This window comes from Poecilia latipinna, unplaced genomic scaffold (genome assembly GCF_001443285.1).
Source record: "Poecilia latipinna isolate Pla-1442-1.1 unplaced genomic scaffold, P_latipinna-1.0 Scaffold555, whole genome shotgun sequence".
Lineage (NCBI taxonomy): Eukaryota > Metazoa > Chordata > Actinopteri > Cyprinodontiformes > Poeciliidae > Poecilia > Poecilia latipinna.
The window spans coordinates 165,721-190,269 of NW_015113171.1; the positions used below are offsets into that span (position 1 = coordinate 165,721).

At 40.5% G+C, this 24,549-nt stretch overlaps 3 protein-coding genes across 6 annotated transcripts in view; 1 reads left to right on the forward strand and 2 right to left on the reverse strand.

Moving 5' to 3' along the window:
* Positions 1–7,257, forward strand: part of mpi (mannose phosphate isomerase) — a 12,488-nt gene extending 5,231 nt beyond the window's left edge. Inside the window, exons 3-8 of the mRNA XM_015041498.1 lie at positions 388–588; positions 923–1,064; positions 1,162–1,341; positions 2,712–2,885; positions 3,476–3,684; positions 4,411–7,257. Coding sequence (XP_014896984.1) covers positions 388–588; positions 923–1,064; positions 1,162–1,341; positions 2,712–2,885; positions 3,476–3,684; positions 4,411–4,629 — 1,125 coding nt within the window. The 3' untranslated portion in view covers positions 4,630–7,257. The remainder of the gene's footprint in view (positions 1–387; positions 589–922; positions 1,065–1,161; positions 1,342–2,711; positions 2,886–3,475; positions 3,685–4,410) is intronic.
* Positions 7,258–12,475: 5,218 nt separating this feature from the next.
* Positions 12,476–18,931, reverse strand: LOC106953012 (DNA polymerase III PolC-type-like). The gene is made up of 3 exons (XM_015041499.1): positions 18,424–18,931; positions 18,246–18,294; positions 12,476–13,539 (listed from the first exon to the last, which is right to left on the reverse strand). The coding sequence occupies exons 2-3, from the start codon at positions 18,292–18,294 to the stop codon at positions 12,995–12,997; spliced, it is 594 nt and encodes a 197-aa protein (XP_014896985.1). The 5' UTR covers positions 18,424–18,931; the 3' UTR covers positions 12,476–12,994.
* Positions 18,932–21,667: 2,736 nt separating this feature from the next.
* The window catches only part of LOC106953013 (maternal protein exuperantia-2-like), an 8,374-nt gene continuing 5,492 nt past the window's right edge, over positions 21,668–24,549 (reverse strand). For 2 of the 4 annotated variants that reach the window (XM_015041502.1, XM_015041501.1), the window contains exons 3-4: positions 24,460–24,514; positions 21,668–22,597 (exon numbers count right to left, since the gene is read on the reverse strand). In XM_015041502.1, the coding sequence (XP_014896988.1) occupies positions 22,068–22,597; positions 24,460–24,508 (579 nt within the window). In that variant the 5' untranslated portion in view covers positions 24,509–24,514 and the 3' untranslated portion in view covers positions 21,668–22,067. The remainder of the gene's footprint in view (positions 22,598–24,459; positions 24,515–24,549) is intronic. The other 2 variants (XM_015041503.1, XM_015041500.1) reach the window with 2 other exon arrangements.

Here is a 24,549-nt window from a genome sequence, read left to right on the forward strand (position 1 = left end):
ATAATAAATTTATCATGGTAAGTTACAAACGATAAGATAAATGTCCACCCCTTTGCTGAATTATAATTGACAGTCTGTCTATGTTCCTACCCAAATCATCTTGCTGGCTATCAATCATTTTACATCGCATCATTTAGCATTTTGAAATTCACTTTAATTTATAGGAGTTTTCTTTCTGTAATTTGCTGCTTACACTAAATAAAAATCACTTTTAAATCTGAAATGCATTCCCAAAGACTGTCCCACCCTCTCTGGGGTGTCCAGAACATTTCCAGTGGTGGCCATGGCCCCCATGTGCCCACCCCTTAGGGGCGTCACTGCAAATCGTATGAATCTCTGTTTTTTAGCATCCCCTTACAACATTATTGTCACTAATGTCCACTCCAGCTGTGGATGGGTGCCCACCCCAAAGGCGATGCTCAGATCAAGGACAACAGGATCGCCCAGACCACCTTGGGCCAGTGGATCACCCACTACCCCGCCTGCCTGGGCTCCAAGGTGAAAGACGCCTTCCAGGGTCAGCTGCCGTTCCTCTTCAAAGTCCTGTCGGTCAATACGGCTTTGTCCATACAGGCCCACCCCAACAAGGTGAGTGTGCAGGCAGGCACATGTCCAGTTTTCAGGCTGAACTCGGTTACATTTAGCATGGATCGCTTTATCTCAGTCCAAACTGCAGTTTGCTGGAATGGGCTTTTGTGTCAGTGCAACTTCTGTATGTAAACAGACCTGATAACATTCAGACCAGAAGGATTTCAGGAGTTCAGGAAACACACAGCATTCGAGGTGTGATCAGCATTTCATAAGGTATTAGGAAAGGAAGTTTAAAACTAAGTTTTAAAGTCTCTGACAGAATGTAGTTAAATGTATGATTAAATTTCTTACTTTTCTATTATTTTTTTTTATCTATTTTTTGGTAACTTAGGAGCTAGCTGCCACGCTACATGCTCAGTTTCCAGAGCACTACCCAGACAACAACCACAAACCAGAAATGGCAATCGCTCTCACGCGCTTCCAGGGGCTTTGCGGCTTCAGACCAGTGGACGAGATCCTGGGCTTCCTTCAAGGTAAGTCCCTTAAAAACAACAACAACAACAACAAAACTGGATGTAAACGTTCTACTACAGGTGAGTCCATACCTCTTTGTGTGTGTTTATCTTTCAGCTGTCCCAGAGTTCCACGCTCTCGTCGGCCGGGATGCAGCAGAAGAGCTGCGGAGCAGTGTAGGAGATGAGGTTCGGACCGGACGGGCCCTGAAGAAGTGCTTCACAAAGATGATGAGCTGTGAGAAGAAGGTGTTTGTGGACGAGCTGAACGAGCTGGTTAAAAGAGTCACGCAGGAAGGTGAGACTGAATTCCAGACTGAACGAACCCTTCAAGCTCTTTTAAAATGTTCTAGAATGTAGGATGTCTGGTAGATTTGGTGGACCAAAGTTTCAACACTCGTTACATTTTCAGCTGGTGAGGTTCGCTTTCACACGGCACTGTGTAAAACGAACCAAACCAATTGAAAACCTGTTCTTCTCCTCACCTGTGGTGGCGCTGCACCAAGAACTACTGGAGGAAACAACATGAAAACCTCTGAAGAGGACACTGAGCTCAACTTCCTTCTTCATAAGATGTAAACAAAAATTGAGTAGTGTCAAATTTTGTCGTTGGTAAAAAAAAAAGGTATTTTCCCTGCTAGCGTTAGCCTGGCGCTCTTGTTTTGGTTGTATTTACCCAGAATCCCATACACTGTAGTTCACTTCCTGCTTTTGGAGTGGTCTCCAGTCTGCTTTGCGTTTACATATGCATTCAGACTGTGCCAGAGTTCACTTTCACCAAACTGAGACCTAGGTTTGTAAGCAGACCAGCATTTGCGTTTTTTGTCCGTATCAGAGTTCAATTGTGCATTCACACCTTCCAAAATGAATTGGAGGATACACTACATACTGGAGGGATTAGCATCTAGCATGTCCGATTGTTTGCTCTTTGCAGAGTAACTATGTTTCCTTTGTCCATCATCCATCCATTTTCTTTACACTCTTATCCCATTGGGTCGGGAGGGGCGCTGGTTGCCTATTTCCAGAGAGACATTTGAGTACATTTCGGGTACACCCTCGACAGGTCGCCAGTCTGTCGGAGACATTGTCCAGCAAACTGTGCAAATGGAAATAAATTTGCATAGTCGGTTTAGAAAAAACTCAAGTTTTTAGATGAAAAGCATTTGAGCTGGGATGAGGTGTTTTTGGTTGTATAGATTGAAACACTTTTTTGGCATCACACGAGTCACATGATCAACAACCGGATGTTACTGCTGCCAGAAACGACAAAGGAGACTTCAGGAAGCAGGAGGACGATGGTGCATCATAATGTTTTATTGCATCAACAAACTTAACGTGTTTTAATTGTGATTCTTATATAATGGAAACACCACAATTGGGAAATTGTGTTTTTTCAACAGTAGCGAAATATCGACAGTTTTCCTCCCACTTCTAATGGAAACACAGCTAGTGTGAATGTTCAATAGGAAGCAGGCAAAGATGGATTTATCCAAGCAAAATCATTCCACACAGGTTGTTGATGGTTATAAAAAAGCAGACCAACCTGTTTGCACCACTAGGGGTCACCATGTAGTTCTTCAACGTACCCAAATCTCCAGCAAACAGGGTCACTAACTGCATTTAGAAAAAGCAACCCTTATCCTTCTGAACATGGCTGTTTGTCCATAGGTGCAGCAGGGAAGGACACATCAAGCAGCAACGGTGACCTGTTGCTCCGCCTCCATTCCCAATACCCTGGAGACATTGGCTGCTTCTCCATATACTTCCTGAACTATGTGGTCCTGGAGCCAGGCCAGGCCATGTTCCTGGGGGCCAATGAGCCTCACGCGTACATCTACGGAGGTCAGAGGGAGCTTTTCATTTCTATACATGTGCCGTTTAGCAGTGTGTTTTCTTACCTGTTTAACCTTTGCTCATTTCATCATCGGGATCTTATGCGGATTAGTAGCCCATAATGGTGAAGAGAAAGGAAAGCGATGGATGGATTTCCAAATGTTGTGCAAATGAAAATCTGAAAAGTGAGACTGTGTATTTGTATTTATCCTCTCAAAGGTTATACTTTGTAGACTTTGTTTCACAACTGAGCACTCTATGTGCTAGCCGACGATCCATCCTACCTTGCACAGACAGAACAACGGATCATGGAATTGAATAGAGCTGTTCCCCACATAAATAAACACATCAGTGAAATTCACAAAATTGTTGAGGAAAATTGGAGAAGAATTGTTGAGGAAAACGACAAAGAAGACGACAGGAAGTAGGAGGACGATGGCGCAGCAGAATGATTTATTGCTTCAACAAACTTAACATGTTTTAATTGTGATTCTTATATAATGGAAACACCCTCGGCTACCTAGGAGTCGATGTTGCAGTTGAAGGGAAGTTGGCTGTCTGCCAACCTAATCTGTTTTTCTGGTTCTTCATCCTTCTAGATTGCATCGAGTGCATGGCCTGCTCAGACAACACCGTCAGAGCCGGACTGACGCGTAAATACATCGACGTAAACACGCTGTGTGAGATGTTGAACTACAAGCCGGCGTCTGCCTCCTCCAAAATCTTCCCTTGTGTCCCGGACCCCGCAGACCCCTGTGTGACCCTGTATGACCCCCCAGTGCCAGACTTCACTGTCATGAAGATACAGGTAGGAAGTTTTTTGTTTTTTTTTCTTTTTAATCCTGTCGTGTTGTGACTGACATGAGGGTGGTGAGTGAGCATATTCTAAGGTGCTAATATGCTAATAACTAATAACTTGGTTGTTTTACAAACTTTCAGTTGAATAAAGTTTGACGTCCATATTGAGGTTTTTGTTAAGGATTCTTGAAGTAGTTAGACATTTATATTCTACTTTTTCATGATTATTCTCTAATTTTGAAGTAGGTGACGATTGTTTACGCAGCATTTCATCTTCCTCTTACATTCTTGTTTTAATTTTTTTTAAGAAACAATACACCACATTTCCAACCTTCTGACATTTTATGATGCTAAAACCATAAACTTCACTGACATTTATTTGATTGCTATGGACTTCGATTACAATGTTCTGAAATAAATAGGTTTTTCTCTAAACAAGGAGTGAAATAATGAATTTTAGCAACTGGATTAACCAAAATGGTTTCCTAGTTTCACAATTTACACAAAGATATATTGTCTTCTCTGCTTTTTATCCAATGTCTGATTTTTTACTTATTTTTTTAAAGAAACTTATTAGCACTTGGTGTGCATTGGCATGTAAATTGTGGAGTTTAATTTGCTAAATGTGAACTTAAAACAGTGAGGCTGACCTGACTGATGGAATTCCCCTCATTTGTATAGAAACACCCAAACACAGTAACTACCCTCTAATCGGGGCGTCTCTACCGGTCTGTAGGTGCCAGCCTCGGTGAAGGACTACACCGTTGCCTCAGTTGACAGCGCCAGCATCCTGCTGGTCATTGAAGGCGACGCCATGGCGACCTCTGCCGCTGCGTTCTCCGACGTCACCTTGACGCGGGGGAGCGTCCTGTTTGTCTCGGCCAACGAGAGCGTGTCTCTGCAGGTCACCTCGCAGTCAGGAATGACCCTGTTCCGAGCCTGCAGCCTCCTGTAGCTCCTACCAAGAGCCTACTGCCGCCACTGTCTCTTGGGAAATTATTCATTCTGAATTGGGCCTCTGATTTCTGGTGTTCACTACTTGGTAGGTGGTATTAAAAGCTTAAAGAGGGTTTTCTCTGGTCCAGTTTTTCTAACTGAGTCTGTTGCTCCTTTTTTAACCGTAAGCACCCAGCAGACTGTTCTGAGGATTCTGACGGTGTTTCTTACAAATCCAGGATCATCCTGCAGGGTAATAATCAGCTTTAACTCTAGTAGTGTCGACGCAGCTTACCAATAAAGAAACTGTGCACAACCCAAGTTCTGTATCGGTGCTGGACATTTAATTTGATGAAGCAGGCTCAAACAGAACACTTGTACCATTTTTAAAGATTTCTAATAATTTAGCCACTGGAAGGTTTTTAAACGTTTCCAAAACTTCATTTAGTTCCTGTTTTTAAAATCTTTTTTTTTTCTTGAAATTAAAGGCAATCAGGTTACATCTGCTACTTGACGTGCTCAGATAAAAAAACAACAACTCTCATTTTAAATATGTTGCATCATTTCCTCCTACAAAGGTTTAGCAAAAATAAAATCCTGAAACATTACAAAATGTTTATACCACCTACTGGTCCTTTGAGGTACTACAACCACTGAGCAGCTAGTTTTCTTCCCCTGGGATCACTGATGGGGAGTTTCCAGAAAGTCTTTCCTTTTTTTTTTTACCTGATCTATAAACGTTGTAATGACAGTCTAGATGACGTAACAATGATAACAACAATGCGATTTCTGTGCATGCTGAATCCAGAGCCGTTGCTCATCTGACTGGCCGGTTTTCTGCCGTTATCCAGGCTAACCCGCCAGTGAAAGTGAAGCCGAGCCTGCTGGGCGTGATGCTTTTGACCACTAACGCTGCATGCATACGTTTTTTGGAAATGTCCTAATATTTGAACAGTGATTGACTATAAAAAGAATAGCTACAGGGTTGGACAAGACGTTGGCCCCAAGCTGTCTCCATCCTACGAGGCATGTGTGTTTTGAATTTTAGCGTCTTGTTTGGTTTGACTAAATATGCAGTGTCTGTGCTCGTACAACGAAACGCTGCATGCATGCGGGGGTTGCCAAGTTTGCCCGTCTTTAAGTAACTCGATACCAGACAAGGTTCCTTTATGTTTTCCATCTCAAAACTCCACACTTTGGGTTTTCAAGTCATCCAAGTCTAAATAAGTCCAGTTTTCTATGAGTTTGGGACTTTTGTAAACCCAGAGTGTCCTACATTTTATCTAGAAGAGTCATTTCTCATTATCCTTGAGATGACAATATAGCTATTTTGTTTTAGAACAACTTCAAACCAATTTCATATTAAAGTATTCATCATCTGACTAGATTACAATGAGCTTCTTTTTTTTTGTGGGTGTTTTGGTGCATTTTGAAGAAAAAAAGGAAACGGCAAAACTCAAGAAAACTTACTAAATTTAGCAAAAAGATTTTTTTTTTTTTGTTCTTTTTTAATGCTCGCCTGATGTTTTCTTTTTTTTGGAACAAGAGTTTAAAAAGGGAGACGGACACACATTTGTCTAAATCTTTTTTTTTTTTTTTTTTTACCAGCCACGCACAACGTCAATATCTGACAAAATTACGCTTGACGTGACCAGATAGATTTGTTTCATACCAGTAGGTGGAAACAGGCCTAATTCACATTTCATTTTTTGTCGAGATTTAAAATTTTTTGCATCAGAATTAGATAGAAACATGGCTGTAGTCTAAATTACTTTAAGAATACCCCTGACTTTATTTGAATTTCTCATCAATGAAACCTTGAGCAGTTACTCTTGTTCTAACAGCGTAATTAACTCACTACTTCAAGATTAAAATATATTGTTCTTTTTGGGGTTTTTTTCGATAATCTCAGTATTTTGAGCTGATTAGGTGAGACTTTTCCCTTACGATTATAATCCCCAGGTGTCAATGGCAGCAACACCGAAGGACTTGAAGTTGATAAATCACAATAATTACCCATTTATGTGCAGTGTAATCAATAAGATGAGATTATTCAAAGACAGCCTCAACTTCTATGTGTTTTCAGGTCAGTCTGAAAACTGTTTCACTTTGGAGCAAGTTGTTGAGTTCATGGGAATCGTGTCATGTGGGAAAAAATTTGGAAATTCAAATTACTAGAAGGGAAAACCCAAAACGAGTATTTCAACATGAATGCTGTCATCCTGCCTACCGCCCAATAAAAATCCCTTCTCTGAATAAATAAAGCTGCTTCTACATGCAGGTTTTTCGTCTCTACTTAGCTGCTCTCATGTCTCAGCTCTCTGTTACTGAAATAAGAGAAGGATGGGAATACCTCATGTCAGAGTTTCTCCTAACAACGTTTTACTGTCTTATGTTGTGTAATTCTAACGACATAACCGTTTCATCAACATTTCTTGTATATTTTTGAAGTTGCCTCTGTTACTGATCTTGTCTGAAGACACCTCTCTGTTTTGAACACTGTAGATCGAGGGCTGTGCAATGTTTGTCGGAGCAGCTGTGTGGGGAAAAATGTCTCGGATTCTGGTTAGCGTTTAGAAGTTTTGTTGTATGGGAATGCAGAAAATATGAATGTGAAGTAATAAAGTCTTGATATGCTACTGAAAACTCATTTGGGCTCTATATTTTATTTTTACCTCCACTAATAAAATGTCTTTCATATTTTTGTCACATTAAAACCACAAACATTTATTGAGTATCTGAAGGGGAAGGAAAGCGGTTAATGGTTTTCAGAAAATTTTTACAAATGCACTCAAAACAGTTGGATTTGCTGCAAACAGGACTTCTCGCCAGCTTTCTTGAAACAATGACGTTCTTGCTACTTTTCTCGTATACCAAGACATAAACTCACCGGTTAGGAAACCATAATTAGTCAGAGAAACAACCAAACTGCCCGTATTAGGAGTCTGGAGGAGAGGCTAAGGCTAACAAGCCAAGACGAACGAAAGCCAAGACACACAAAAAAAATTGGTTATAGCTTCCTGGAAGCCATGTTGGAGTTTCACCTTCAAGTAGAACAAAGAGACTCAACATACAGGCAGAGGAAGGGTAGCCTGGTAAAACCAGCCCCTTGTTATATGCCATCAGGTTCGTACAGAGGGTTGAGAAACGACTGCTTGCTGGAAGCGCAGACTCTGTTGAAGTTTTAAATGTTACCTAATCCCAAACACTTGGCCGTGATGTATGTTCAAGAGCATAACTTTGTTCTGAGGTGTACTTATTTACACATGCACAAACAGCTGTTAAATACAGAAAATGACTAGAAATTATTTTAAGCCATTTTTGGGAAATTACACTGCACCAGTTCGATGCCATGAAGCTTACCTGAAATTGTCTGAACCGTAAACAATCATCCTCCACTACAGACAGAAGTGCCGAATCAAACGAGATGGATGTTAATATTTATTCAGTATTTGGAGACGTGACAAGCACAGACTTAACTTCCTACCACGTCTCCCATTTTGGCTGGGAAACTATCGTATTTTACCCCCCTTTCCCGCATTCGTATTTTCCCGTAAAGAAACCATATCAAGTCATCGTCATCACAATATTGTCTAATATCATGCAGTCCTAATATGGATTGAACTCATCATCTTATAAGATTAAAAAGCTATACCTGTTAAAAGGTTTGAATGCATCTGCTGTTCAAAAATCCACGCTACCGCTTGAAATTCTCTCCGGTACTTCAGGTTTATTTTATTCAAGTTTAAGAAAAACTTCTCGTCACAAACAAAACAGTAAAACATCAGGTAGGTAAAGCTGCTTCTGCACACGCTGTTGACTGAACGTCAAAGTGTGACCTATTTAGCTGTCAGACTTAGAAAAAAAACAACAACAAACAGATGTGAGTTAATCTATTCAACAATTACACTATTCATTAAAACTTTCCCACTTTCAGTTAGCGTTTCAGGTCACCTGTGTTTTGTCTAAGTTTTATATGTCTTTATGTTAACATGTATCAGCTTCTCCATTATGTTGTTTCTTTACTTTCCCCGTCCGTTTGAAATTCTTCAGCAGGGGGCGACGTCCTTTTTCTCATATTGTTCCATGGCACAGTTGGTTTGCTGTCCAAAGTATCCAAAGTAAACATATGCCTGTGGACAACTTCTGCTGTCGGCTGAAGGAAGCCAAAGAGAGTTTTTAATGCTCTCACGTCCTCCAAAGCATCATGGGCCTTGTAGTTAATTCCCAGCAGCTCCTTGACAAGGTTCTCCTGGCCAAAGCTCTGCAGGCCACGGTCCCTCAGCAGCTCCCGAGCCAGCGGAAGGGTGTCCACGCAACCCAAAACTGAACCCTCGAACTGCGCTCTCAGGTCCAGCTCGTCGAGAGCCCGAGCCAGCAGGGGGCAGTCGAAGTGTCGGATGTTGTGGCCGACTATGAGGGGTCGACCGAGCATTTGAAGGAAAGCAATGAAGGAGACCACGACCTCTCTGAGGGAGTTGGTGAAGACGAGGCGACGATCTAGGTAGAGTCTCTGTCCGCGGACCTTAAAGCCCGTGACTCTGGCCGCTGCCCGCTCAATGCGACAGCGAGGGACAACGTACAGGTTGAGCGAGTGGCCGCCGCTTACTGCAGCCAGTTGGATGATCTCGCAGTGTTGACCTGGACATTAGAAACCATGAAGAGGTCAGGGGACGGCATCATTTGCTCTAGATTAGAAAGATGTCATTCCATTAACCAGAAAATTGCAGCAATTAAAATTATGGAAATACGTAATGGAAAAATGGTAACATCGAAAAGAATGAAGTTGTTTTTTTGCCCATGTCTAAACAATAATGTCATATCGAAACTTTTTGCATCACACGAGTCACGTGATCAACAATCGGATGTTCATACTGGCGAAAACGACAAAAACAACGGCTAACGGAAGTAGTAGGAGGATGATAATGTGTTTTGTGCTCTTACTGTGACAGTTCATACAAAGCCGTGCATAGATCAAACATGTTGAATCCATAGATCTTCTGTAAAAATTGCAGACTACAGCACATACATAGTAGCTCCCAAGTCTAAGGGGCTTATCGCAACAAGGTCATACTTCATAAAGATATCCAGGGACTGAGAAACCCTTCACCATTGAAGGCCGGAAGTGCTTTGGCCTTCTTGCCCTTTGGCGGCCCGTACACCACAAAAATAAATGGACAGATAAGATAAATAAAATTAAATGAATTTAGATTAGGCACCCCCTTTGTTTTCTTTCCCTTACTTCCAACTAATTTGTGTTCGTAACGCTTTGCTCTCGTCTTTTTCTTTGCTTTATTTGTCATTTCCTTAGTTTCGCTAGCGACATTTCGACATTTGCTTTGCCTTCTTCAGGTTTTTGTTTTTCCATTAAAATTTAGTTCAAGGATTAAAACACAAAACTTCAGAGATGTAAAAAGCTATTTAAAAGAAAGCTGAGCTTTTTAGGCCGCCAAGATGTGTCAGTTAATTCAAGCTACAAGGGAGGTTGTCTTCATATTTTGTAAAACACTGCATATATGTACTTACTAAAAAGAAAAACGTATTTTTTAACACAGCCTTTTTAAAATATTATTTTTAACTGTCTTTATTTGAGCAAAGCTAAATGTAGATAATTCATAAAGTTAAGTTTCTTATTTGTGAGCACAAACTTGGTGAATAAATCTGATTTTGACAGCAATAAAGTTAAAAATCAGACATCTGCCTCAATGTTTGGGGAGATTTATTCTTCCCAACACGTCCAGATCCCTCTTGAAAATGAGATCTAGATCTCAATGGGGTTTGCCTGGTTAAATAAAGGAAATAAAATAATAATAAAGAAAAACATCCAAAAGGATTTACTTTGAATTTGTGTGACTCTTTCAGTCGCCTGCAAAGTTAGTTTTCATAATTCATAAAGCTATAAGGTGCTAATTATCCCGGAGAAGTGTCACTTTTTGCAGAAATATTCTAATCTTTTTGGTCATTTTTAAACGATTAAAGAGGAACCAGGAAGTCTGAGCTTAGTCTCTCAGTAACGCTCAGTAACGTGTGAGGCTACCGCTACGGGTTGTGTGCTAACAACTTAATCTTTACCACTTAATCCATTATTATAATAAGTCATCGTACCCAGGCCTGTAGTCTCCAGGTCGAAGAAAACTAAAGGATGTTGCTTGAAGTTTTCATCTTCGTCCGTTTCTGGTTGCATCACGCGGCGACCAAACTAGAGACATTCATTACTAAATATAAACCTGACCGCTGCTCCGAGATTTAGCTGCTGAAAAATGGTTGAATTAAAGCCTTACTGTATTCGGGAAAAGCAGTTCTAACAGCGACAGGCTACATTTCCCCCGCCCATGTTTTGTTTTTTCTTTTAAATTTCGCACACGGAAACGGAAAGATTTTCAAAATAAAACCATTGTTATTGAACTTCCGGCAGATTACAAATCTAAAGCTTTTTTACGTTTGTCTATTGCAGTAAAATACTTAGTATTTTTTATTTCAAAGAAGTAAAATATGAATGAAAATAATAATGATAAAAAAGTTAAAACATTTTCAACATATATCAGTGTGACATATAATGTCAGTGTATCAACAGGAGGGCTGTAAATATTCAGGTTAGCTTAAACTAGCCTAAAATGACAGGAGGCTGTAGTTGTCTTGCAACTAGGGCTGCTACCCGTCCCATAAAATACGGAATCGTAGGTTTTAAATGATGTTTCCCGTATTGAACCGATGCAGGAAACGATTTGTTCCCTATTTCTATACTGTAGTGAGATTTTTTGAAAGGTTTACGACAGGAGTCTCAAACTCCAGTCCCGAAGGGCCGCTGTCTTGCAGTTTTTAGATGTGGCACAGGTACAAAACACTGGAATGAAATGGCTTAATTACCTCCTCCTTGTGTAGATCAGTTCTCCAGAGCCTTGCTACTGATCTAATTATTTTATTCAGGTGTGGTGCAGCAGAGGCACATCTAAAAGTTGCAGGACAGTGACCCTTGAGGACTGGAGTTTGAGACCCCTGGATTACAATTTATATAATTTACTGCAAATTTTTAGGGTTGTCTGATGTGTTTCCACGACATTTAGTTTGTATAATTGAATGTAGTTGTCCAGGTTGCACATGCAGTGTTTTTTTCATTATAAATATATCGTTGTCAAAAGATGTCTTTAAACTTTAACCATTCAGATAGGAAGTTTGTTGCAATCCTGAGAAGAAACGTGATTCTTTTCCCCTCCGTTGTTAATTTTTCTCCCCAAAACGTTGCAGCCACTTGTGTTTAAAACAGGTGTTTGTCATAAATTCACAGAGCTTTCCACCCCTCTATTTCTCAGCTGGACTATTGAAAATACTGCACAGTGTGCTATTGTTGCCACCACAGGACACTGTTTGCACAAATTAATAATCATAAATCCTTCAATCACAGCACATTTTCTAAATTACGAGCCATATTTATGCAAACATTTTTAGAGGATCAGTAAAAAAAAGTAATATATGACATTAATGCTGCTGATCATTTTGAAACAGAGTACTACCCATGTATTTTCTAACATTTGATATGACTGATATCCAAAAAATATCTATTTGAATCTACAGACCCATTTTGTCATCTAGACCGGACACTAGATGGATGGTTAATTCTCTTCAGCACGATGAAAAGCTTGACATGAAAATGGCAATTACATAACAAAAAGAGGAATTTTAACTGACGTTTGACTTTTGAGATCTGCTGTATGGGTATAATCTCTAACACACTTGTATTTAAAATAAAAAATTAAGTTTTGTTCAAGTCTTTTTTTAGAAGTACAATGCTGCCACCTAGACGAAACAACTGGAAAATGAGTTAATCAAACAGACGGCTGACACAGAAAACCTCAAATCCGAAATAATAGTTTTCATGTCAACATTTAATCAAAAAGAAAATCCCCAAATCCATGATACATACAAAGTATGTAAGACCCTACATATGTTTTTGGTTTTTTTACACTATGGTGCATAAGAGATATACGAAGAATATATATTTTCATTTTCTTTTACAAGACAACCAGAAGACAAATTTCTATGTAAAATTCTTGTATGATTTCTGATTTGGTGTAAGAAAGAGGTTTTAGGAATGTACAGAAAGTTAAGTTTTAATGGTTCATACAAATAAACTAAGTCATACTTCTCACAGAAACGACAAAGTGCACAGCTACAGGACTAAATAAATTAAACAGGTCTCATTCTTTTCTATTCTCTGATACCAAAAAATGTATTCAACCGTCATGTCATTTCATTGTGTATAAATATTTCCATTGATTTAGAGGTGCATGAGGACAAAAAAAGAAACTACATTTATCCTCACTGAGAACGGTTTTGTTTCTGTTGATATATGAACAGAAACAGGGTACATTATTAGACTTTTTCCTTTAGTAAAAGTACTTTTCATCTACTTTAAAAGTACTTATAACGACCTTGGATTTCTCGGGTCTCCACACCTTATACAGCTCCTGAAGCATCTTGGCGTCCTCCTCTGCATTATGAGCGTCATAGGTCTTTCCCAGAAACTTCCCGACTAAAGACACCTGTGAATAGCCCTTAATGCGCGGGAAGAGTCTCTTGCTAAGCAAGAAGGTGTCCAGGAAGCCCGACACCACCTGCTGGAACTGAGGGTACAGGTCATACTTCTTCATCACTCTGGTGAGCACAGGTGCATCGAAACGCATCACACTGTGGGCCGCCAGCAATACGGGGCGTTGGAAGGAGCGCAGGAAGTCGAGGAAGGAGGTCAGAAGGTCATCGATTGGGATGGTTTCCACGGGAGACCCGCGGCGAAACAGGCGGCCGGGCTGTACTGTGAAGCCTGTGACCTGTTTGGCGCTATCGGTCATGCTTTGCTGAGGGACAGTGTATTTATTGAAGACTCTCTCCTCACAGACAGCGGCCAGTTGGATGATGTCACATTGTGAAGTATCTGAACGAAGACAAAAATAATAGTAGGTTAAAGCAAATACTTGTACTCCTTGTTATCCCTAAATAAAATAGCAATGTTTTATCTTAGATGTGCTGGCCAGATGAGTCCACAGTGTATGGGGAAAACTTTATCATCTGAATACAAAAGAACAACACACTGTTCACAGTTTTCTTGGTAAAATAAAACAAATTCTACTTCACATTTCTGACTTGGTCATTCACATAGAAGCAATAAAATCATGGATTGCATGGATGACCAATCCTGTCAGAAATCAATATATATCTTCATAAATAAACTCCTGGCCCAATAAGTAGTTTAATTAATTAATTAATATACCAATTCAATCCAAGGCTTTATTAAAAGTTGATGAATAAATCACACAAATTTCAATTTCAATATTTATCTGTTCCTATTATGATTCTATGTTTTAATGTTTCTATTTTTTTGTCATTGTGTGGCCCAGAGATGCAGCCTCCATGCTCCAGGACTGTTTTCAGTGCACAGACTGACTGGCAGGTCAGAGAGGCAGCTACCTATGAGGAGGAGGTGGACCTGGAGAAATACATCTCCCTCTGTTCTTGGCTTCATCTCCAAGTGTGCTGATGATGTCACCACCACCAGGACAGTAACCTGTTACCCAAACCAGAAACCCTGGCTGAATGCTGAGGTGAGAGCTCTGCTGAAAGCTAGGGAGGCTGCGTTCAAGACAGGCAGGGCATCACCACTCCGAGAAGCGAGGAAAGAACTGGCTGCAGGCATTGTGGGGGTCAAAGCCGCATACGCCCAGAAAATTCAAGGCCACTTCACCACCAACGACCCCCGGTGCATGTGGAAGGGCATCAAGTGCATCGCTAACTGCAACAACAGGGCTACACAATGTCAAAAGGCCCCCTCACTGCCAGATGCACTTAAGTTCTACACCCGCCTTGAGGATCCTAACACCTCCCTCAGCACCAGACTAATACCACCACCTGGTGACGGGCGTCTCTGTGTAACCACAACAGATGTGAAGAAGTCCCTCCAGGAAATCAACCCCCGTAAGGCTGCAGGCCCCGACAACATCCCAGGCCAGGTACTGAGGGACTGTGTACATCAGTTGTCTGAGGTGTTGATGGACATCTTCACCACCTCACTGTCACTGTCATCTGTGCCCACCTGCTTAAAGACCGCCACTATCATCCCTGTCCCCAAGTGCTCCACAGTGACAGGCCTGAATGATGACCTATAGCCTTAACATCAATAGTCATGAAGTGCTTTGAGAGGCTGGTCATGAATCACATCAAGGACTCCATCAATGTCACTGTGGACCCCCATCTTTACCCCTACAGGAAAAACCGCTCCACTGCTGATGCCATTTCATCGGTGATCCACACAGCCCTCACCCACCTGGAGAGCAAGAACTCTTACATCCGTCTGCTCTTTTTGGATTTCTCCTCAGCCTTCAAAGCCATCGTCCCACAGACCCTGGTGCAGAAGCTCTCCTCTCTTCGACTGAGTTCCACACTGGGCAACTGGATTCTGGACTTCCTGAACAACAGACCTCAGACTGTCAGGATCCACAACGTCTCCTCCTCTGTCACCCTCAACACTGGCTCACTGCAGGGCTGTGTGCTGAGCCCCCTCCTCTTCACTCTGCTGATGTATGACTGCTCGGCAAGACATCCCAACTGTCATATAGTGAAGTTTGCCGACAACACAGCAGTAGTGGGACGCAACACAAACAGTGATGAGTCCATATACAGAGAAGAGGTGGAAAACCTGGTGCAGTGGTGCAGAGCAAATAAACTCTGCGTCAACGTGAAGACGACCAAAGAGATGGTGGTGGATTTCAGAAAGGACAAGGATCCTCTTCAGCCCCTGTACATCAGAGGAGCAGCTGTGGAGGTGGTCTCCAGCAACTGGTACTGGGTGTGTCCAGTGACTTCACCTGGAGTACCAACACCTCCTGTCTGGTAAGGAAGGCCCACCAGCGTCTCTACTTCCTCAGGAAGCTGCGGAGAGCTGGACTTGGGAGCTCAGTGGTGGAGAGCATTCTCTACACCTGCATCACCGTCCTGCTGAGAGGACGGCTCTGAAGAGGGTGGTCAAGGCTGCACAGAGGACTGTGCGGAGCAGACTTCCCTCCACCTTGGACTTCTACACAGCACGATGCAGGAGGAGGGCGCTCCTCATCATGAAGGACTCCACCCATCCTGCACAGACTGTTCCAGCCGCTCCCCTCAGGCAGGAGGCTGAGGAACATCCAAAGCAAGACCATCAGGCTGAGGAATAGTTTCTTCCCTTCAGCTGTCAAGACTCCTGAACTTGGGCTGCAACAAATAATCCCATAGATTATATACACAGATACACATAACCATATATATCACTTAAATTACTTTAACTGATATATATGTGTGTGTGTGTGTGTTTTTGTGTAGTAAATTTCTTAATCCTCAATTCATTTGTTAAACTATTTATTTGGTGGGCAGTTCATTTACCAAGTTATTTATGCACCTGTGTCTAGTCATATTTATGGCCGGATTGGTCCTCCATATAAAATGTGGAACAACTACATATTCCATCAGTGACGGTGCGATTTCACACGCTATCAGTGAGTGATATCACACTCACTGATACTGTGTAAACAGCATTGACTTTTATTGCACTGTGGTTCTCAGGAGAAATGATGTGAAGATGCAAAAATAAATATTGATTCTGGACTCCATTTTTTAAATTTTATATATAGTTTCATTTTAACTCGAACAATAAGAAGCGCAAATCTCTGTCTGCCAAACCAAACTGAACACCGGTGGTTCCCGATGTGATCAGACAGGATGCCGTATAAGAGTTGTGGTCTGGTGTTGCACGACTGCTGTCATGTGACGAGGACCATGAGTGACGAAGGCAATGGGGAAGTGGCAAAGATGGACTCTGAGGAATGTCAAACAAATGCACCAAAACAAAGAGATGACCTTTTGCACTTCACTTTGATGCATATTTGACATTTTGTTGCCCTACGGTACTGGCGGGTAGTAACAGAATCAGGTGAGGGATAGTATTACACTAGATGAGAGATTTGTCTGCTGCTGAGAGTGGTTGTTGTGGTTTCCTCTGTGTTCCTTAATTAGCTGGGGAATATTCTGGAAAGGTGACATCTAAAATTTCATGACCTGCCAAAATGTCGGGATGGTTTTGACACACAGCGTCATGTTCTTCCGCCAGCACACACAAAAGCAAAAACTGCTTCTGGTTTCAGCCTTGGTGTTGCTTAAGGGCTAAATTTCTCTCTCGGTGTGTCATTATGTCAAAAATAAAATATACACGTGAATCTGGTGACTCCAACTGAATTAGCGTGATTTATGACTAGTCTGTTTGAGGTGGAATATTCTAGATAAGCAGCCATTTTAGGACGCCCTTTAGACTTTGTATGTAAAACTGGTCACTTTGTTTATGTTTAGCATATGTTGTTCACTTCCCAAAGTACTTGTGTATGTGCAGTGTGAGTCACAACTATGTGGCATAAGGGTGAGTCACTGTATGAGGACAAAGTCTCTATCCTGTATTGAACAGGATATGTCTAAAGGAGGTTTTGGTTTGTGAACTGTCTGCCAAGATTTGCCTGGTCGCCATATAACTCCCAGGTTCACGAGACTCAAAGAACAAGCGATTATTCTTTGTCTAATGTGGATTATTTTCTCATTACTCAATCTTTATGTGCCAAACTGAGAGGATAAGTGGCATCTTTAATGATGTTCAGGTTACTTTTTGTAGAGTCATGTCGCTCCACCCTGCTCTGACTAATAAACCAAATTTAATTTCTCCATTCCAGTCCGAGTGGGAGGGAAACAGAAACGTAGATGTTCCCTGATCTTCACCTTATCAGAGATTCTACCTGACTGGCATGGCTCACGCTGGACTCATAAAGCGATCGGCAATTTTATACAACCTTGCTGGAAAACAATAAAGAGGCCTCGGCCTTTTCCCACCTGAACTAGGAGCAAACATTTATACTTTGTCTTAAAGGAAAAGTGCTCTTAAGTGGCATGCAAGTTATAAATTCAGGAGAAATCAATGGAATGCAATCTCTCAAATAAGTGAATATCAAAGGAATGAGCAAGGAAAGGTTTTAAAAAGTCACGTCTTGAAACCGGAGAAATTACCTGTAATACCATATTATGGCATTGTAGTAAGACCACAATGGAAATGAAAAGAAAAAAAAAAACATTTTTAATAATAAATTAGAAACTGGAACTAAAATTGTATAGTGTATTCAAATATTTTTGCTTTAATCTATGTATGAAAATAATAATAATAATAATATATCGATATAGACCAATGACACAGGTCAGTGTCATGACCCTCAGAATTCACTAAGCAACAAAAATACTAATGGTAAAAACATATTTATACTCAATATACAGGAGATAAAAAAAAACAACATATTTAATATTGTCCGTTTTTATTCCCATTTGTACCAACGAGGAAACAACTTTGTATCAGTATATTTCAATTTAGTTAAATCCACATAAATCTAGTGTATGTTTTACATAAGCACATCATATTACTGCATGATACATTTTTCTTCAAAAAATTGTTTTACTATAGTTTTCTTATTCACACCAAACCAAAAGCAAAAAAGCATATAATAGTGATAAAAAAAAATAACATATTAATTTGTACTGAAAAACTGATTTGTGATGAGTGTTGTAGGTATTTTAAACCATTACCTAATCCAGTGGCCTCCAGGTCAATGAAAACGATGATTTTGTCACCCATCTGGAATAAAATCAATTAAAGCCTCATTTAAAGAAACAGCTGCATTAAAAACAGATTGAAAAAAAGTGAAATCGGTGAACTTTATCAGATGAATCTCCAGTAATGAGAACATGAGGAAATAAATCTCACCTTCCAGGTATGTCTGGTTCTTCGTCAGCTGAGCAGTGGGAGTTGTGAAGCCGGCCGGAGCGAGGAGCTTCATTTATAGCAGCTCATTTGGAAACAAACCCGAGCTCCACTTTCATTTTAGTTGAAGAGAAACACATCAAGTCTGCATCGTTTCTTTCTCCCCGCCTTCGTCATGGAAAAGTCCGTCAGTCACCAATTCTGACTCGGTTCCACCGGTCTGCTTACCTGTTACAACAGGTCGTAGATGCGGAACAACAAAACACAGCTGACTTTGTGTGAAACGGGAAGTTTCGATGCTCTTCGCTCACTTTCATTTCGGCTGCCGCCGGGAGCGAGTCCGGAAAATGAGTCCTTGTTTGAAGCACACGCGACGCAGATTTGGTAGATTAAACAACGAAAACTATAATAATGAAAAAATATTAAACTATAAATAAAGTGTATGTTTCTATATTGGACGTCGTATTATTTTTTGGTAAATTTTATTGTAATTATTAAGCTGTTAGCTACTTTATATTGCTAACAAGTTCTAGTTAGTTGAATTTGAGAGTTCAGCTGAAGGTTTTTGGTTTAATCTGTTATTTCCATGTGGCGTCCGGCAGAGGGCGCCAAAGCTGACATGTTTAAATGGGTTGTATTCTGAAAAGCACATCTTAGCTGCGTCAGAGAAAATATTTACTTTGACATGCTTTGTGGCGTTAGAAGAGATCTAATTGCTTGTCTTCTATTTTTGAAGAATTACTTTTTTTCGTTAATTTCAAACCACTTGTTTTAATTTTTCCAATATTGGAGAACAGACCAGATGACTTAAATTATATTTAATGTAGTTCAGTAAGTACATTCAAAAGTATGGATTTTTTAAATACTTTTATTGAATCCTGGCAAGTTTGTCTTATGAATGATTGATTTTTTAAAGAAAAACAAAAACAGACAGAACCAGGTGTGGCCTGTTGGCAATTAAGAATGTTTGCCATGTTTAATAATCATGGTTAGACCATCGAATGTGACGCTCCTTGTCATAATTACAGTGAACTTTTCAAAGAAGAAGATGTTCTCTGAGCAGGTCAAGACCTGCTCAGGTCAAGACCTGCTCAGAGAAGAAGTCATAAACCAAATCCCTGGTCCACTCACCTGAAGAGAACTGCCAAACCAAGTCTCTTCCCTGCACTAAGCAATAGGCCAACACTGCTAAATAGAAGTCGAGAAATGAGAGCTTCTGGCTGGATTGCAATTACATATTCTTCCCAAACAGTGATGGTGAAATCCAGAGCAGTACTGATGTCAATGACTGGTGGTGGAACGTCGCAGACATCACCACCAGAGGGGCCAGTCCTGAAGCCCTAACTGAGGACTCAGAGTGGCAGTCAGGGCCAAAGTTTCTAGAACTTTCTGATGGGTGAATGGCCAAAAAGATCTGCCCTAGACATTGCTGCACAAGCCCACGATAAAGTTGCAAAGATCCAGAAAAAGGCAGTTGTAGTCATTCTTACCAGAAAACACTTGAAGGTAGCACAAGATCCAGCCCATGTAGAATCCAGAAGACCACCTGCTGGAGTAGCAGCCCAAAGCCTAGTCAACAAAATGCACTTCAGCAACCCGAGAAGGCTGGTTGGGACTGTGGTCTGGAACTTTTTGGCTGGAGGCTAAAACGTTGCTGAGTGGCAGGACCAAAGGCCAAGAAAAGTGGGAGGCAGTACCATCGTCGATGGTTCTTTCAATCAGCGAAAGACGAGATGTGTTCAGAGAACTTTGTCTGACGGCGCAAGAGGGTGTGACCTTCCCTAGCACTACAACAGGCAGACTAGTTATCTAAAGAGACCAGACAAGTGGTCTTCTAATTTGTCTTCCAGAACTTAAAAGAAGGCTACAAAGCGGTTCCCCTCTTATCAGTCCAAGCCAGAGACCCACCCTCCTTTCCAGAAAAGCACACAGAAAGAGACATTACAGAGTGATGGGAATGCTTCTGTGGATGAGGAAGAAGGCATGGGTCATCAGAGGAAGAATTATTGCCCAAAAAGTTGACAGGTTTTTGGGCAATAAAAACTTGTCAACAACCTTTTGGGCAATTAATCAACCCTTAATCACTTTAAGGATTGAGGTTAAGGGTTAATCATGTCAAGCTGGCAAATGCATCTTCTAGAGAAAGCTTCCTGCTTGCTTACCAGAAGTTCACTGCAGTCTGAGGCCACCTCCCAAAAGTCTGGTCTGATCCTGGTATGGACTTTGTCAGAGCAAAACCTGTCCTAGTAGAGAGGTACACTTACCTGAGAGAACAAAACAAAGAGTCTCTTGAAGAATATCGATGCCAGAGTTCAGAGCACAGAAGAGAACATCCATCACATCACGCCAAACACTCTGTTGCCTGGTCGTGCTACGCATAGAGTGGACTTCAAAAGCATCGACTACACCACTTACCACTTCAAATGACCCCAATAAGTGCAAAGCATAGTCAACAACAACCTGACAGTCCTGGAGCCAGCTCACTGTCCAAACCTGTTTGTTTGCATTAAGTGGCAAATTGCTGAACTGAATGTTGCCGTTGGACACAAAGTTTGGCTCTGTGACCAAAACGCACCGAGGGCAGTTCAAGCTCGTAAAAATCATCAGCGTGAATCCAGATTCCACAGCTGTCATTGGAGATGTCCATGTGAATCTCTCCATGTTGTAGTGTTTCGGTGAAGACTCCAAAACCGTACTTCATGTTGAGAGTGACCAGCTTACCTGATGTGGTGCGACCTTTCTGTGCATCACCACATAAAGATTGAGTGGGAACTGTCACAAAAACCAAGTCTGTCTGCCCATCTTTTTTGCCTTTCTAACTCTGCATGCCATGTGACTGCAGACAGAGCCACACACACCCCGCATGCACCCTGCACGGCTCTCCACCAGGTGAGCCTAATTATGTCAGTCAGCAGTTCCCTCTCAGACTGATGACAATACAGCAAAACAGTCAGCTGGTGTACAGGAAGCAAGACAGACAGTGTCTACACAAAGGCACTTAAACTGTGAGGAAAAGGACTATCAGTAAGCGCTCTATATAGAGTATTAAATGCTCTCTCCGGACATTTTTAGTTTTAGGTGGAAAAAATAAATGTATTGTTCAATCAGATTTTTCACCTGCATAACGCGTTACGCCTGTATCATCTGTTATATTTGTGCAACTGGTCAAACAAAAAAGAACAGTCAAATCTGAGGTCTGGTCCTGCTCCTGCTCCTTCAAGTGTAGACAACACACAGCCACTGAAACACTCGATAGAATATTTTTATTTTCTAAAAATATGCAGAAGACACATTTTCTGTACATACATAAAATCCCTGTGTGGTTTCTATGATTTGGTGTAAATAAGAGGTTTTTAGGAATGTATAGAAAATTAAGTTTTAATGGTTCGTACAATTAAACTGAGCCATACTTCTCACAGAAACAACAAAGTGCACAGCTACAGGACTAAATAAAATAATTGTCTGATTACTTGAAATATAGCCACCGTCTTACTTCATTATGTATAAATATTTCCATTGATTTAGAGGTGTATGATGAGAAGAAAAAACAACACATTTATCCTCACTGAGAACTTTTTTGTTTCTGTTGATACATCGGTTCGTTTTCAGGGTACATTATTAGACTTTTTCCTTTAGTAACAGTACTCTTAATTTACTTCAGAAGTACTTGCTAAGACCGTAAACTGGTCAGGTCTCCACACCTTATACAGCTCCTGCAGCATCTTGGCGTCCTCCTCTGCATTATGAGCATCGTAGGACCTTTGTAGAAAGATCTTGACTAAAGACACCTGAGAATAGCTCTGCATGCCCAAGAACAGTCTCTTGCTAAGCAAGAAGGTGTCCAGGAAGCCCGACACCACCTGCTGGAACTGAGGGTACAGGTCATACTTCTTCATCACTCTGGTGAGCACAGGTGCATCGAAACGCTTCACATTGTGGGCCGCCAGCAATACGGGGCGTTGGAAGGAGCGCAGGAAGTCGATGAAGGAGGTCAGAAGGTCATCGATTGGGATGGTTTCCACAGGAGACTCGTAGAGAACCAGGTGACCGGACTGTACTGTGAAGCCGTTGACCTCTGTGGCGCCCTCATCAATGTTTTGCTGAGGGACAGTGTATTTATTGAAGACTCTCTCCTCACAGACAGCGGCCAGTTGGATGATGTCACACTGTGAAGTATCTGAACGAAGACAAAAATAAAAGTAGGTTAAAATCCTCTAATGACGACAGCAAAAATGTTCCATTTTATTTAACGTTCCAGATCCTTTTAATGACATACAAATATGGGACAGAAACATGGATGATATCTTTAAAAAGACCGGACATTTACAGATTAATAGATTTACTGTAGAGAAGTTACAAAGAACAAAGCTGGTTCTTAATCCAGTCCTGATGAGTCAAACTGAAAGTGTCATGGAGTCACTGAACAGCATCATGACATTAACACAGACATGTAAAATAATACTGAAGAAATAAATATATAAAATAAAACATAAATAAGTGATAAGTCTCATATTACTGTTATGGTCTGTAACTTTTCTTCTTAGTATTAGATGTGGTCTCAACAAACCCATAGCACTTCAACAGTATTATCTCATCTCTTACCTGAAAACAGGGTCTGATTGTTCTTGCCATACGGTCCCCTGTATGAATTATTGCTCGAAAGGCCTTAACATACCAGTGTTTTCCTCTGCATTTACTTCAGTTCCTAATTATTCTAACATTTTATCCTTTGTGTATTTCCATTTAGTTTCCTTTGATTAGTGTTATCCTTTCTTGTTTTATTGTTATCTTCCTCTTTAGTTCCCCCCCCCCCCTGTTATTAGCTTGCTCCTGTTTTTACTGACATCACAATCTTCACTCATCATGCGTTTCACCTGAATCAGGAAATATGTATTTGAATAAGTTGGTCTGAGAACTATTTGTGAAGGTTTACCTGGTCACCGTCTGACCCCCAGGTTCACAAAACTCAAAGAACAAGCATTTATTCCTTCTCTAATTTGGATTGTTTTTTTTTTTAATACTTACCTTTATGTGCCAAACTGAGAGGATAAGTAGCATCTTTAATGATGTTCAGGTTACTCTTTGTAGAGACATGTTGCCGCTCCACCCTGCTCTGACTAATAAACCAAACTTAATTTCTCCATTCCTCTTTTTGGTGGAGACCGAGGTCTGAGTGGGAGTGAAATGTTCCCCTATCTTTACGTCACTGGAGCACAATAAAGAGGCCTCAGCTTCTTCCCACCTGAGCTAAGAGGAAGCCTTAATACTTTGTCTTCAAATAAACAAATATGAAGAGATGCACCATAATAAATGAGTCGGTTAGCAAAGAAATGTTTTAAAATGACATCTTGAAACTCACTAAAATGATCCGTAATATGGGATCGCAGAACAAGTGTGAAAACCCAACAAATATCAGCTAGTAATACTCTACAAAGACCAGACCTGGAAAAAAAAGTCTAAATAATAAATTAAAAACTGCAACTAAATTTGTAGCGTTCATTCAGGTATTTTGTTTTAATCTATGGAGCAAAAATAATAAAAATATTTCAGCTATTACAGACTAAAAAACAGCATATGAAAACATGTGTCCATAAATGGCATTTTGTCTGTTTTTATTTTAACATATACCTGTTAGCATTTGTGCCAGCTTTTTAGTTTAATAAGCAAAAATCCAGTGTATAGTTCAAGTTCAACTGCTTACTAATATTATTTACAACTACTCTAGTTCCTTTAATTCAACTACTAGTACTAATATATTCCACTTGCAGCTCAGAAGGTGAAATAGACATCATTAGAAACATAACAGTTTAACAAAAGCAGAAATTGTATACTGTTTAAAATAAGCACACCACCATATTATACATTTTTCTTTAAAAAGTAGATTTGATATTTGTTTTTTTATTCACACCAAACAAAAAAAAACACAAAAAAGAAACAAAATAATAAAATAAAACAATTTATGAAAGCATATGAATTAGTACTAAAGATTCTGATTTATGATGAGTGTTGTGTACAAACTGGGTGTGTGGGTTAGATTACCTAATCCAGTGGTCTCCAGGTCAAAGAAAACGATGATTTTGTCACCCATCTGGAATAAAATCAATTAAAGCCTCATTTAAAGAAACAGCT

What these genes read in the sequence shown, in the direction of transcription:
- LOC106953012 (XM_015041499.1), bottom strand. Translation starts at nt 18,294, where the DNA reads ATGGGTGACAAAATCATCGTTTTCATTGACCTGGAGGCCACTGGATTA. An exon ending in CCTGGAGGCCACTGGATTAG is followed by an intron (nt 13,540 to 18,245) that starts GTAATGGTTTAA and finishes GTCTTCGTTCAG; the next exon opens with ATACTTCACAATGTGACATC.